The following is a 15,989-nucleotide window of genomic DNA, read 5'->3' as shown; positions in this document are numbered from 1 at the left end:
AGAAGATCTCCGGTTCAATCCCCAGCATTTCCAGTTAGCCAGTAGCAGACCTTCCAAAGGCCATGAAAGGCTATTACCAGTCCGAGTAGACAGACAGTGTTGGGCTAGATGGACTGAACTATGGACAAGACCATAGTTCAGTGGTAGAGCATCTGCTTTTCATGCGAAGTTCCCAGGTTAAATTCCTGGAATCTCGTAGGGCTGGCATGATGGAAATTCCTGTCTTCAACTGTGGAGAGCCAGTTGGTATAAACAATATTAAGGTAGATGGACCAATGGCCTGATTCAGTGTAAGGCAGCTTCCTATGTTCCGATGTTTAAATATTCGACTCATTGCAAAGCAGCTTCATATGTTCACATGTACATCCACACCCATTTCTCATATGCTGATCTAGCAAGTACGGTGTAGTGGTCAGAGCAGGGGTAGGCAACCTTTGTTATTTGGCTGGGGATGATGGGAGTTAAGCCATCAGTTCAACAGTTGGGGTGCAAAAGGGTACCTACTCCTGGGTTACTGTATCAAACTAAGACTTTGAGACCAGTGTTCAAATCTCCACTCAGCCACGGTACTCACTGGGCCAATCGTTCTCTCAGACCAACATATCTTACAGGGTTGCAATGATAAAGCATATTGCAGGGGGAACCCTGTATGCTGCTCGGAGATGCTTGAAAGAAGAGCGAGATAAGTGTCAACAAAATAAATCTGCTTAGTGTAATGCAGCAATAGTCAACTTCTGTGTTATTGATGGGGGAGCACTTTGTTCTCAACACAGTAGTCTGAAGACAGAATGCTTAATTTGTAGCAAGCCAATTCGCTCATGACTGAGTGCAACACAAGTCACATTTGCATGATTTCTCAGTGTACAAGTTTTTGTAGTGGAGCAAGATGAAGAAGGGTACGTTTCCTTGTTGCCAACTGGCATCAGCTTAAGCCTAGACATGTCTTCCCTACCCTTTTCCCCAGACTTCCCCCACTCATTAACGAGGCAGATCAGACACAAACTGTGCAAAAGCACAGGGCGCTTTCCAGACTAGACCCTACAACGGGGTCAGGATGTATCTTGGAAGTGTGCTTCCACACTTCCTGCATCGTGACACCGCAATCCCTACGCAGACAACAGGGTACCATTCACACTACCAATGCCTTGTTTTGAATTTAATCACTGTGAAACAGAGCTAGGATGTTGTATATCCTGCATGAAAAAGTTGCTGTTTTTTCAGGTTGTTAGTTGCTGTGAGACTGTTCCCCCTACTGTTTGCGTTTCGAATGAGACTTGCCCAAACGGAGGCATTTTGCTACTGATGAGCAGCTAGTCTGGAAAGTGCCCAGGTGTGGACAAATTACAAGTTCATTTGTTCCAGGCTCAAGGCCACAAAATGAACCAGTTTTGCTGGGACTGGTCCTCAAATCCAGTTCCAGAGTTCTAGCCACTGCCTAACATGGAAACCTGGCTATGGTTCACCAGTTTCTCAAGATCTCATGCTGTATTGTTTGAATTTGCTCAGCAATACGTTACTCTAAGCAGCGAGTCTATTTGCAGTTACTAGTGCTGTACACTATGGGACTGAAGCCTCAGCCACACTACTAGGAATTGTGCAGCCAAGAAAGCAGCATACAGTTATGGGTCAGTAAGTACAGCCTCCCAGAGCTCTGATTTGCAAAGACTTGTTCTAGTTTGACATAATAATTCCAGCTCCTTATTCAAAGCTGCAGGCCCCTCACTGCTTTTCTCTTGGGCACACTTCCTGCTCTACAATCTATTCAGAGCTCGAGCTTTCACTGTGAGGTAAGCGGCATTGTTTCGAGTGCGATAAGCACCAACTTGACAGCCCTGGAGACTGCAGTTCTCTCCCATGGAAGGGCAGCAGCAGTGGGTGTTTTATCGCTGGGGATGGGGGGAGTGGGTGGGGGAGCAAGAAATCTCCAAGTCTCTCTAGTTAACAACTGCACTGTTCAGATGGAAGTCTAGGTACCTTACAGAATGGTATGCAGGAACCTAAGCTCTTCAGCTTTAATAATAATAATTTAAAGAAAAGAAGATAGTCCAGGCTTCCAGCCCTTATGGATCTGAAAGAAATTTGAAGTATTTGACCTATATACTGAAGACTCAGTGGGCTATGGTTGATTTATAGCAGCTGAATAGAGTACTACACAGAGATTAGAGTATCTCCCCTCTGCTTGCTATCCCTTTCTCTTTTCCTCACTTTCCCAGGCCAATCCCTACCATAGTAGTTTCAAATTCCCCAAACACATAGATTTTTGCAGTGTTTGTATATTGGATGACAGAAATTTAATTTAATGTGGACAGAAACTTGAGTAATATGTTGCCAAAACCTAGCTTTCCCTGAATGCAAACCATTATGCATAGAGCCTCTGAATGCCCAATTTCCATTCACTCAGTATGGCCGACAGTCTTGATCGAACTCCATTAGTAAACTCAGCACCCCATTTGGTATTGACACATGGTAAACTTTTTAAATCCAGCTTTTCGAAAATTTTAATGGATGCTCTCAGAGTAAGAAAACAATGAGTGGTCAAACATCCACACAAAATGTCCACTCAAGTCTCATGTCCTGGAGGACAGGTAGGGTAAGGTACAGGCCCCCTCAAATCTGGGGTATGGATTGAAAGTGTACAACGTACATTAATTGGATACAAAGTGTAGATAGGGCTAAAGAAAGAAAGTTTTGAGTTGAAATTGCTAGATGGAACTGAACAGAGTGAGCTCGATTGATGAGGTCCTCCTCATGTTAAAATACTTGGATGCATGGTCACTGCACCAAGTCACACAACTACTCTTACACAAGGCAAGATCAACCCAAAATTTTTCTAGTACATTTTGGCATAGTGTACCAGTCCTGTGAAGTAGGTCATTTTATATCCTGGTTTATTCCCATTTGGGATAACTCCAGGATTTTGCATACCTAAATAGGAACAGTTCAGATATGCCCCAGTTTTAGCTTTGATGCTAATAGGGAAGGGCAGAACATTTATTGTAGTCCACCAGTGGACCACTGGCCACTTTCCGATGGACCACCTTTTCTTTTTTTAAGGTTCTTAAAGCAAGACCAGAGTAAATGGATCTTTTTCCCACCCCAGCAAGTTATTTTGTTTGTTCTTATTTATAACTGCCCTATCCATCCCCAGCACAGTACCTCCGATGACTGTTGCTGGTGTCTGTCATGTTTCTTTTTAGATTGTGAGCCCTTTGGTGACAGGGAGCCATCTTATTCATTTATTATTTCTCTGTGTAAACTGCTTTGGAACCCTTTGTTGAGAAGTGGTATATAAATATTTGTTGTTGTTGTTGTCTTAAGCAACATCACACATTCAGGATCACCCAGAACACATTGGTAATGCCTGAAGTGTCAGGAAATCTTGAATATGTACTCTGGTTTTGTAAATTAGACATGTACCACCATCACCCCGAACCAAGACCATAAGGATTCTAGAAAAAGAAGTACATGGCCTTGTAAGCCTGAAGTCAGCCCACTTCTGTTGCAGAGGACTGACTGTTCCAGTACTAGAGAAGGAACACATACCAAAGTTTGCTAAAGCAACCATCAAAGAATGGATCAGTCCATATTAAAATAAACTTGTGTGAATCTTACTTTTTGTCCTTGATAATTTTCTGTGAAGCAAGCCTGAAAACTGGTGAATTACCATCCACAACTCTGGCTTGCTTCACAGAAAATTATCAATTCTCCACAATTTCCCCCTCATATTTAGCACTTATACATTGATAAGTGCTGTGCAGAACCTTTACTATGATTCAGAGTATTCCATTTACATTGTTTTCAAGAACCAGTAGTCCATCATCCCCAGTAGATTTTTTCTGGCCAGACAAAAAGTTCCATCTTCAAAGCAAGCAGTCTATTTTTATTACCACCACAATTTTATATACGTAGAACTGAATCTGGAAAGGTGTGATTGTCCATGATGAGCTGGCATATCAATACAGTTTGCTACAGCCAGAAGTTTATACTATCTAGTGAGAGATGCAGACTCCTATAATGCATACATCCAGCTCCTGTATCTCCCAGGGCTAAACTAGCCAGGTGGAACAACTGTTTATTCACAAAGCATAAGATGAAGAGCCTAATTTTTACATCAAAAGCTTTACCTCCCCACACCCCAGGCACTTGTCACCCAACCCAGTCCCTTCCAGTTTTGGAGCTGGACTGGGAGAAAAGTGCCTGGTGCAACAGTGTGGGGAGGTAAGGTGGGGGAGGTTCAGCTTCCCTTGCCCACACACTGCTTTTGATGTACAAATTACTCTCCACCCTCTGCTTTATATTTATCTTCTTACACATGAAAATACTTCTAATATGGTTCTCAGATTTATTTCCCCCACACCCCTTCGAATGTCTACATATATCCAGTTCCTCGCACAGACACTCCTTCCCATACGTTTCCAATTTTGTCAATGGTAGGGAGACTTTTTTTTTTTTGTAAGTCACAAAATTCTACAGTTCAGCTCTTCTCTCTAGCCTATTGCCAGACCCAGTAAACATGCAACTTCCAATCCATTGGAAAGGAGTGGATACTCCCTTTTTCTGTGGACAAAGTTATCAGATGAAGACACATTGAGTTTTACTGATATGATAACCAGGAGACTGCTTAGTACTATGAATCACCCATGCCCTGGGGTGAATCCAATCTGGCATTTCTCCCCCCACACCCTCTGCATCTTTCTTGCAAAAGCAAAAAGCAAATAGAGCCTAGGGTTCAATACATTTTCCAAAGCTGGACTTCTTCATCCTTTGCCAATGAAACCCAGAATCTGTATTGCATGTAAGTCACTCTCCAGGCATGGAAAAATTGCTTAAATTCTTACATTCATTCCCACCATAACATGTGAGGGTGTGTGTAATTTGGGCTACCTTGGCAAGAATGAAAGAAGAAGAAGAAGAAGAAGAAGAAGCAAGGCAAGTCCCCATCAGGAAGTATAGGGATTTGAGGATAATATACTACAGCCAATAGCATATTGATTTTCAGGCCAAGTCTGGCACCAAAAGCAAAGTCAAAGACTAAAGATCTGAACGTCTTTAAAGATAAAAATAAGTGGCTCTCTATTCTACAAGGTTTTTTGTTTTTAACCAGCCACCACACCCAATTTTCTTTACTCGTATTTTTGGGGTGTCTTACCAGAATGCTGTTTTTCCAAGCTCTCAGTAATTTCCCACTTCCTGTGCCACCCAGCCATCCATGCTTTTGGATGGAGCTCCACTTACGGGGCATGTTGCTGCTGGTATTTCAGCTGATCACCTGCAGAGAAAGAGGACAAGTGAGCATAGAACCCATCCCTGATTTCTAACAGGGCATTTCTAATATAAGGCCCAATCGAATTCCCTAACGCTGCAGCCTCCTGCTCCAGCAGCAGCACCTCAACCCCAACCTGAGAAGTCAAGGATAAGAGAAAGCCATGCTGAAATTGCTAAGCAACCACACTTTCCACTCCTTACCACTGAAGAATACAATAGCATTTAGTGGTTGTGGTGTATCAGAAAGCCATAGTCTTTTCAGCACAGCACCTGAGGCAAAAAAGTCAAGGTATTTCCTTTCCCCCCAAGCACACACTCACAGTGCATGCAGATCTTGACAACCTTCTCCACTGACTATGGATATGAATTCTTAAGATGGTGCCAGGTAGCCAAATCATATGCAGGCTTCCTCGAGCAGTGTGTTAAATTGCACAAGGTATCTTTCTTGAACTGCTCTAGAAACCCTGCAAGCACGTAGATCCATGGCTGGTACCACTCCCAACACAAGAACCAGTGAGCTTTGTGCCTAGGGCTGGCAGATTTTGTCATCCCAAATTCGCAACCTGAGGTCAAGCCTTCAGAACACTCACAGCTGGGCCAGCCTTGTATCACAAAACAAGGTGTGTGAAGGGGCTGCAGAGTAGTGCCAATTAACTTTAATAGCCAGAGCTAGACTTGCCTTGGTCAAGTGGACATTTTTGCTCCCAGTCATACATTAAGAGAGTTTGAACATTCATATGAACAATGAGTCTTCAAGCTATTTTATTCCAAATTAATTATCTGAACACCACAACCTAAAAATGCTATACTCATTAGGGTTGCACTTCAGAGACTAGTCTCGGTTACATATTCTGTGAGCGTTCACACCACTTTATACAACTCACGTGCATTTGGTCAGCCATATCTTTCTGTCCTGGATAATTGTTTGTCGGGAGGTACAGTACTCCGTCCCAAACAGATTGCTATTCTGTATGCTAACATATGTTCTGTAGTAGATTTTGCAGCAGTATTTGCAGGAGTTCAATTCTACAAACTGAGGCTGAATCCAAGCAAGATGGAGGTACTTTTTGTGGGGGGTTGTAACTCAGGAGATGGGTTAGAGCTGTCTGTTCTAGAAGATGTTACAGTCTCTCAGAAGGAACACACATGGGAGTACTTCTTGACCCAGATATCTCTACGTTTTATGCAGACTTAATTTGGGTGGCACCTGCTACACGTGGGACAGATTTTGATTTGCATCAAGGGCTGCTGCAACAACTTCTAAAATTGGCTATCCCACCCCCCACCCCCCGTTTAAAGGAGAAAGTGATGGCTTCAAACCAGCAGCCTCCTGCTCTCTAGACAGGTTGTTTCCCTGCTGTGCCATTAGGTGGCTAAATATGGAGTACTCAGAGCTTAATCAACTTTGCAATTCCCTCCTGTGCTTGGAGCCACCTAATGGCGCAGTGGGGAAGTAACTTGCCCAGGGAGCAAGAGGTTGGCAGTTTGCATCCCCGCTGGTATGTTTCCCAGACTATGGGCAACACCTATATCGGGCAGCAGTAATACAGGAAGATGCTAAAGGCATCATCTTTTACTGCGCGGGAGACGGCAATGGTAAACCCTTCCTGTATTCTCCCAAAGAAAACCACATGGCTCTGTGATCGCCAGGAGTCAACACCAACTCCACAGCACAACTTTACCTTTTCCTGTGCTTGGAAGTAGTTTGCCACCAGGGAATCTCAAGATTCCCAGCTTGGTTTCCCACTCCATTAAGTTTAAATACTTGCACACTTTGCCTTGATGTATTACAAAGTTGTGTCCTTCTCCAGACCTATTCAATAAATAACTTTTGGCATGGCACACTACATTTGTGAACTGAAAGGAAGAAACAGGCAAACATCAGACACTGTATGAATGGACCCCACTTATGTGATCTTTTGGCATACAGGATTCAGCCCAGAACAGGTTCAGGGGCACTTTGGACAGAATCCCAAGTGTACCTCTCACCTCAGAATGACTGAAAAACTGTGGTTGATGCCATTAGCCTAGAGGACAGTAAGGCCCTATTTACACCCCTCCCCACAGGCACTTAGTGAGGAGGCTGGGGAAGGGGGGGGGGCGGAGGGCCAAAACAATCCTCCTGCTTGCTTCTTAAACACTTGATTAACACTTTCTAGCATACTCCTAAAGTTTAAACACCGTGTTCCATTTATCTGACTGTGAGCCTTATAAGGGACAGAGAACCTGTACCTCACGCAAAGTTGCTTCAGCTTAATCTGCAGCTCTTGCCTTATGAATATATTTCAAACCTAAAAATTACACCTTCTGAAACAGTTTGATGTTACTAGTTGATTTTAAACACTCCATGCTTCAGTGTTGAAGCAGGAGAGGAGGAATTGTGCTTGTAGAGAACTAAAACTGACTTTAAAAAGAGAGGGAGAAGGGAGCAGTCAGAGGAGCCGGAACACCCCCCTCCCCACCCATTACAATGCACTAGAATAGGAAAGCCGTTTTCTAAACTCAAAGGACAGACAGAGAGAGCATGTGAAATGTGGGGCTCTGGCCCTTATTAAAAGTTCCTCTTCGCCAGCCTTGGTGGAGTCACTAACACCCACTTACCCCCCCCCCCCCCGCCAGAACCTGCACTTCCTAACAAGGGTCTGTTTCAAAGAAACAGAGCCAATTCTGTTTACACACCTATAAAACACACAAAGCAAACAGTCAAAGTAAAGGCCCAGTTCACATGGGCTAATCACAGAGTACACATGCGTTATTAAAAGACTACCTCTTTGCTATGGACAGTACAGCCGCTGACCACCTCTAAAGGCTTCCAGGCCTAGTGTCATCCTCTCAGCGATTTCTAAATTACAGCCAAGTGGAATGAGAACGGAATGACTTTGTCTGCATTCCAGCCCACCACACAGCCATCTTGTGTGGCATTTGCTCACAGGGCTGCTACTCTCTGCATACCTGTCAATTTCCTTTGAAAGCTGCTGCCAACATCCAAGCAGATCTCATTTTTATTTATGCCCCACCTTATCTACAAATAGCCTCAAGGCAGCTTACATTAAAACTAAAGCCAAGTAAAATACAAAGAGATAAGGACAGTGTAAGAGACCATAGCAGATAAAAAGCAAAACACCACATCTAAAAAAGGGCCTCTGAACTTTTAAACGCCATTAAAAGGCACTGAGAGACTAGGATGGACGTTGCCTGGCATTTAAAATATAACAAGGAAGGTGTCAGGCACACACATCTAGGGAGAGATTACCTATAGACATTGAAAATGCCCTCTATCCGGTAAAGTGTGCCGTTGAGTCGGTGTCAGCTCCTGGTGACCACAGAGCCCTGTGGTTTTCTTTGGTAGAATGCAGGAGAAGTTTACCATTGTCATCTCCCTCACAGCATGAGATGACGCCTTTCAGCATCTTCCTATATCTCTGCTGCTTGATATAGACATTTCCCATAGTCTGGGAAACATACCGGCGGGGATTTGAACTGGCAACCTCATGCTTGCTAGGCAAGTCATTTCCCGCTGCACATCCACCCTCTAACTCTGAAGGTAGGCACCTGGAGAAGGGTCTTTGAAACAGATCTCAGCTGGAAAGCAGCACATGTGAGAGAAGCTGGTTCTTTAGAAAGAAATACTGTCATGCTAGCAGAACAGGTTCTCTACCATTAGCCCTAGTTAGCAATCTGTAACAATGATTGCTTTCAAAAGGGAGCCCCACATACAAGCACACTTTTACATGAGGAGCAATGGATTCAAGACAAAGCCTGTTTGAATGATACACACTCCACCCCAGCCTGGTGTGTCTCCCTTCAACCTGGCACACCATGCCAAACTGTCCCCTGTGGCAGCAAGACAGCACACTGGGGGGGGGCACACTTGCATGCCTATGCTCCCCCCACCATGAGATTAGGATGGTCCAGCAGTGCTGTTCAAACTGTGGTTGGTACTGCTGGGCCAAAATGGAACACACAACAGTAGATTTAGACCCATAGGTTGGAGACAAGGGGAGTGAAGATGACTTCTAAGCTACCAGATCTGAGAAGGAACAAAACAAGCTGTATAAGGAGATGTGGCGTCTTCAGTGTAAGAGGCCACTGTCTTGTACTGATGCAGTGGGAAGGCATTTGTCTGCATGCACTGTTAGGGCAATGGGCCTTTACAGTTGTATACTTATACTATTCTCTCTCTGGGCCACCCTGGGTCCAACTGGGCATCCGCCACATTACTCAACATGGCTTTCTTCTACAGCCTCATTGGTTGGGGATATGCTGCTACCACATTTTACTTGCACAAACAGAGGGGAGTGGAAGTCACAAGAGGGAGAAAGCAAGAATATACTTGCCTGCTACCTAATCTTGTGCCAGGCAGAATACACAGTGACAGCAGGAATAAAAGCAATGGTGATCTACCCGAGTGTTACTGTGCATACATTTCCCACTGTGCTCTTTCCCCATCACTTCCCTTTCCTCTCTAGCTCCAGGGACCAACCATAGGAGAAGGACCAAATACACTTTAGTGGGGCCCTGAGGTCCAAGCGAACTTGTCCCAGGCTGTGAGATTATTCACTTAAGGAGATTATAAATCATGCTCAGTATTGTCTACACAGACTGGCAGCAGCTTCTCCAAGGTTTCAGGAAGGAGTCTCTCTCAGCCCTATCTTAGAGATGTCATGGAGGAAACTTGGAACCTCAGATGCTCTTTCCAGAGCAGCCCCATTCCCTAAGGGAAATAACTTACAGTGCTCACATGTGGTCTCCCATTCAGATTCAACCAGGGTGGACCCTGATTAGCAAAGGGTACAAGCCATGCTTTGGAATTCAAAAGCAAATCTAAAGTATTTATTTATTTGTTCGATTTCAAGACCGCCCTTACAGAATAGCTCAGTGATCAAACAGAAGTAGTGATCAAACAGAAGAAGCAACTAAGCTACTGGATCAGGTCCTTCCCAGGGATGTGTGTAGTTTGAGAGAGAGACGTGAGCCTTCCTGTGGGATGTGCTCTCTCAAGAACTGCAAGTCCTAGAGTTCTTTCATTCCTACAGACATTCCCTGTGCACAGGAAGGAGGAATCAATAGGGTGCAGAAGGCAACTGATGCTAGGCTGGAGGAACAAGTGTTTTAAAAAATTGACATTGAAATCCTGGAACCAGTGCTGCTGAGAAGATGTATAGGCCCCAGAATATATGCAAGTAACTTAGGTAGGCCTCTGGTCTTCAGGAGGTGGAAAAACTGACACGAGATTCCAGGGACAGGAAACAATGTCTAAAGGACATTCGTCAGTACACTTGTGTATAGTTAATATTCATATATGCCATAGCACCCTGTCAGGCTATAAAGACAAGCCAGCCAGAAATGTAAGAGGCTTAAACAATGGAAACAAAAAGGACACCAATCAATCCCTCCAATTTTTCAAGAACAACCTAGTCAACATTGGCTCAGACAATTCATTTACTGAAGAGCTAGATTAACAAAAAAATACACGCTGCAAAATTATACGGCCTATTTATGCTATTCCAGTTTTATTTAATGACTCATGAGATTGCATGAATGGGATAAGGTGATTGGTGGGGGTGGGGAGAAGTCTTTGGAGGAGGTGGTATATAAGAACATTTTGATTAATTAATAAAATTATTTCTGGGCACTGTCTGCCATTCATCAGCACCCGAGCCACAGGATACACTAGTGCAGCGACTAGTACCCACCACAAGTATCCTTGCAGCAGCAGTCTGAACCAGCCAAGCTCTGTTCAAAGGCAGTCCCATGTAGAATGTATTGCAGTAATCCAATTCAGATGTGATCACTGCACAGGTAACAGAGATCAAATCCGGTTTCTCCAGATAGAGTTGCAGCTGACATACATACAAGCACAGAAGCAAGCTCACAAGCAACCTCAGCACCCTGAAATCCAAGTAATTCCTCCTCCCAGGAAACCTGTTACTTTGCCAGACCAGGCAAAAATCTGGTTTCAGCCTCCACCCTGCTAGAAGGAGAGACTTTCATTCCAAATGCTTAGAGCTAGACTTGGACTACTGCCAACCAAGGGAGAAGGATTAGGTGAATAACGATGCATGTCCTCCGAATGTTTGTCCTATTACACACTGGGGAGGGTGGCAGGGGAGGGAGAGAACAAAGAGTAGCAGCAGGCTGGGAACTAGACATGACATTAGCACACAGTACTGTATTATTGTCTAGTGTTGCAGTTTTGCTTTGTTTCAAGTAGCAGCTACACAAGGGCCCAAGTTGGACCGGGACCAGGTCCATGGCACGGAGGTATGAGGTGTTGAACCCCTTCCCTCTACTGTTTTCCCCACTGAGAATTCCCACTCAAGCTATGAGTCCTAAAAAGGTGCCTCTGCTGTCCCCAAAGGATCACACCATGTCAAGGTTAGTTTCTCGTTCACAGATTTTAATGGTCAGAACCTTTAACTGCCTTATGATCTGCCTGGGATCTTTTCACACTCTTATTAGGAGCTTCCCCACTAATGCAAAAGCTCAGGGAAGGAAATAGTAAAAAGAGAGAGAGAGAGAGAGAGAAAAGCCAGTAACATCACAGATGTGGTGTAAACTATACTGCCTATGCTGATCTCTTCCCCAGTCTGCAGCACTGATGGGCAGAGGTCAATATACACTGAGGGCAAGTACCATATTTTCATGCATGTGCCCCATGGAATATAGAGTTTTTTGTATCAGGTGAAAAGGAGTGAAGGGATCTAAATGTGTGTAGAGGGGGGGGGGTTGGGGGGGGTTGTTTTAAGATAAACTTGTTGCCACAATAGTCTTTTGCTAGAACAGCTTGTTTGGGGGCTACGAACAATACCCCCATTATATGGTTTGGAACTGCAGACTTGCAGTCTCCATCTTGGCTCATAGGATCAGGAACTCTGCACATGCCTATATTTGGCAAAACTCTAAAGTTGGTTACTTAGCATGGGACCAAACATGGGTAACTATTACCCAAGGTCAGTATAACAAGTGACTGCAAGGTATAACCCTATGGCCCTTCTCTATTCAGACAAGGAAGCTGGCTGAGCAGATGCAAGTTAAGGAGAGAGAGTATTTATCAAGGAAATAGTAAAACTCCCTTTTTATTTATTTAGCATATTTTTGTACCACACAAAGCCTGCATCTCTGGGCAGTGTACAAGAAAACAAATTAAACAAAACAAAACATGATTAAAACACTAAAATAATTTAAAACCCAACACTAAGAACTATAAATCTAATTAAAAGCCTGGGTGAACAAATATGTCTTCTGTGCCTTTTTTTTTTTTTTTAAGTTGCCAGACACGGGAAGGCTCTTATTTCAACAGAGAGCACATTCCAAAGCCCAAGGGCAACAACAGAGAAGGCCCATCCCCAAGTAGCCCCCAGAATAGCTGGTGGCAACCGTAGATGAACCTCTCCAGATGATGGGGCAAAAACAAGATTCTCTTAAATATCCAGGGCCTAAGCTGTTTAGGGCTTTATAGGCAATAACCAGCACCTTGTATTTTGCCCAGAAACTTATTGGCAGCCAGTGTAGCTCTGTCAACACAGGAGTAATATGGTCTCTCCGAGATGACCCAGCAACCAACTTGGCTGCCACATTCTGTACCAACTGCAGTTTTCAGACGACATCCAAAGGCAGCCCCACATAGAGTAAGAACATAAGAACAGCCCTGCTGGATCAGGCCCAAGGCTCATCTAGTCCAGCATCCCGTTTTGCACAGTGGCCCACCAGATGCTGCTGGAAGCAACAGGCAGGAATTGAGGGCATGCCCTCTCTCCTGCTGTTACTCCACCGCAACTGGTACGCAGAGGCACCCCACCCCCAAGGCTGGAGGTGGCCTACAGCCCTCCAACTAGTAGCCATCAATAGATCTCTCCTCCATGAAGTTATCCAAACCCCTCTTAAAGCCATCCAGGTTGTTGGCTGTCACCACATCTTGTGGCAGAGAATTCCACAAGTTCATTATGCGTTGTGTGAAAAAGTACTTCCGCTTGTTGGTCCTAGATTTCCCGGCAATCAATTTCATGGGATGACCCCTGGTTCTAGTGTTATGGGAGAAGGAGAAGAATTGCTCTCTCTCCACTTTCTCCACATCATGCATTATTTTATAGGCCTCTATCATGTCTCCCCGCAGTCGTCTTTTTTCTAAACTAAGTAGCCCCAGGTGTTGTAGCCTAGCCTCATAAGAAAGGTGCTCTAGGCCCCTGATCATCTTGGTTGCTCTCTTCTACACCTTTTCTAGTTCTACAATGTCTTTTTTAGATGTGGTAACCAGAATTGTACGCAGTACTCCAGACCAGAATTTACAGAGTAGATGTGTGGCTGCATCATAGTTTTTATAAGAGCATTATAATATTAGGAGTTTTATTTTCAATCCCCTTCCTAATGATCCCTAGTATGGAATTGGCCTTTTTCACAGCAGCCGCACATTGAGTTAACACTTTCAACGAACTGTCCATCACGACCCCAAGATCCCTCTCCTGGTCAGTCACCGACAGCTCAGATCCCATCAGCATATACTTGAAGGTGGGGTTCTTCGTCCCAGTGTGTAGTAGTCCATTGTACATTGTAGTAGTCAAGTCTAGAGATTGCCAGCATATGTACCACCATTTTGAGGTTGTTCATCTCAAGAAACAGACACAGCTGGCATATCAGCCGAAGCAAGCAGCCCTGGCCACCACCTCAACCTGGGACACCAGGGAGCGGTTCGGATTCATAAGTACCCCCAGGCTGCATAACTGTTCCTTCTGGGGGAGCATGACCCCATGCAGAACTGGCAGATCAAAATTGTTTTCCCGAGTTCCTAATCTGCACAGTGAGTACCTCCATCTTATCTGGATTCAGCATCAGCTTGTTATGCCTCATCCAGTCCATCACCACCTCCTGGCAAGCATTTAGGGAGGTTATGCCTTTATCCCCGATGAGGTTGACATGGAGAAACAGATTTAGGTGTCATCAACAAACCAATAGCACCCTGCACCAAACCTCCTGATGATCTCTCCCAGTGGTTTCATGTGGATATTGATGTAGATAATTTATTTATACATGATCTAGAAGTAGGGGTAAGCAGTGAGGTGTCCAGATTTGCAGATGATACCAAACTCTTTCGGGTAGTGAAATCCAAAACTGATTGTGAGGAGTTCCGAAAGGATCTCTCCAAACTAGGTGAGTGGGCAACAAAATGGCAAATCCAGTACAGTGTGTGCAAGTGTAAAGTGATGCACATTGGGACAAAAAACCCAACTTCAAGTATACGCTGATGAGACCTGAGCTGCAGGTGACTGACCAGGAGAGGGATCTTGGGGTTGTGGTGGACAGCTCGTTGGAAGTGTCCATTCAATGTGCGACAGCTGTGAAAAAGTCCAATTCCATACTAGGGATAATTAGGAAGGGGGTTGAAAATAAAACTGGTAATATTATAATGCCCTTATACACAGTGCGGCCACACCTGGAGTACTGCATACAGTTTTGGTCACCACATCTAAAGAAGGACATTGTAGAACTGGAAAAGGTGCAGAAGAGGGCAACCAAGATGATCAGGGGCCTAGAGCACATTTCTTATGAGGCAAGGCTACAACACCTGGGGCTACGACTGCGAGGAGACATGAAAGAGGTCTATAAAATCATGCATGGTGTGGAGAAAGTGGACAGAGAGAAATTCTCCTCCCTCTCACATAACACTAGAACCAAAGGTCATCCCATGAAATTGATTGCCAGGAAATGCAGGACGAGCAAACGGAAGTACTTTTTCACACAATGCATAATCAACTTGTGGAATTCTCTGCCACAAGATGTGGTGACAGCCAACAACTCGATGGCTTTAAGAGGGGTTTGGATAACTTCATGGAGGAGAGGTCTATCAATAGTTATTAGTCAGAGGGCTATAGGCCACCGCCAGCCTCAAAGGCAGGATGTCTCTGAGTACCAGTTGAAGGGGAGTAACAGCAGGAGAGAGGACATGCCCTCAACTCCTGCCTGTAGGCTTCCAGCAGCATTTGGTGGGCCACTGTGTGAAACGGGATGCTGGACTAGATGGGCCTTGGGCCTGATCCAGCAGGGCTGTTCTTATGTTAAACAACATCGGGGACAATATGGAGCTTGAGGGACACCTTATAAGAGTTCAGATTTTGAAGAACAGTCTCCAAGAGACACCATCTGGAATCTGCCCATGAGGTAGGAATGGAACCACTACAAAGCAGTGCCTCCCGCCCCCAATCCCCTTAGATGTTCCAGAAGGATACCATGGTCAATTGTATTGAAGGTTGCCGAGAGATCCAAAAGGACCAACTGAGTTCCACTCCCTGTCAGTTCCCAGTTGGAGATTTTCATCAGGCCGACCAAGGCAGTCTCCACCCCGTAGCCAGCCAAAAGCCAGTTTGAAATGGGTCTAGTTAATCAGTTTCCTCCAAGACAGTCTTGAGCTGGGAAGCCACCACCCTCTCATTCACCTTGCCCAGCCATAGAAGGTTGTGGACATGCCTGTAGTTGCTTAATTCTGAGGGACTCCCAAGTGGGCTTCTACAGAAGAGGTCTAATGATTGCCTCCTTCAGGAAAGGAGGCATCCTGCCTCCCTCAGATAATAATTTATAATCTCTACCAGGGCCTCTACAACAGCCTCCCTGCCAGATAGTATAAACCATGATGGGGCAAGGATCAAGAGGGTAAGTGATAGGCCACACCATTCCAAGCAACTTGTCCACATCCTCAGGAATCACAAACTGAAACTGATCCAGAGTCATCA

General features: G+C 44.7%; 1 protein-coding gene across 2 annotated transcripts in view; it reads right to left on the bottom strand.

The window, feature by feature from the left end:
• Positions 1-15,989, bottom strand: part of ACOT11 (acyl-CoA thioesterase 11) — a 151,609-nt gene that overhangs the window by 121,282 nt on the left and 14,338 nt on the right. For both annotated transcript variants that reach the window (XM_053243603.1, XM_053243604.1), the window contains exon 2: positions 5,150-5,269. In XM_053243603.1, the coding sequence (XP_053099578.1) occupies positions 5,150-5,242 (93 nt within the window). In that variant the 5' untranslated portion in view covers positions 5,243-5,269. The remainder of the gene's footprint in view (positions 1-5,149; positions 5,270-15,989) is intronic.

Source organism: Hemicordylus capensis, chromosome 4 (assembly GCF_027244095.1).
Source record: "Hemicordylus capensis ecotype Gifberg chromosome 4, rHemCap1.1.pri, whole genome shotgun sequence".
In the NCBI taxonomy this organism is placed as follows: domain Eukaryota; kingdom Metazoa; phylum Chordata; class Lepidosauria; order Squamata; family Cordylidae; genus Hemicordylus; species Hemicordylus capensis.
This window is presented reverse-complemented; position numbering and strand designations above follow the sequence as displayed.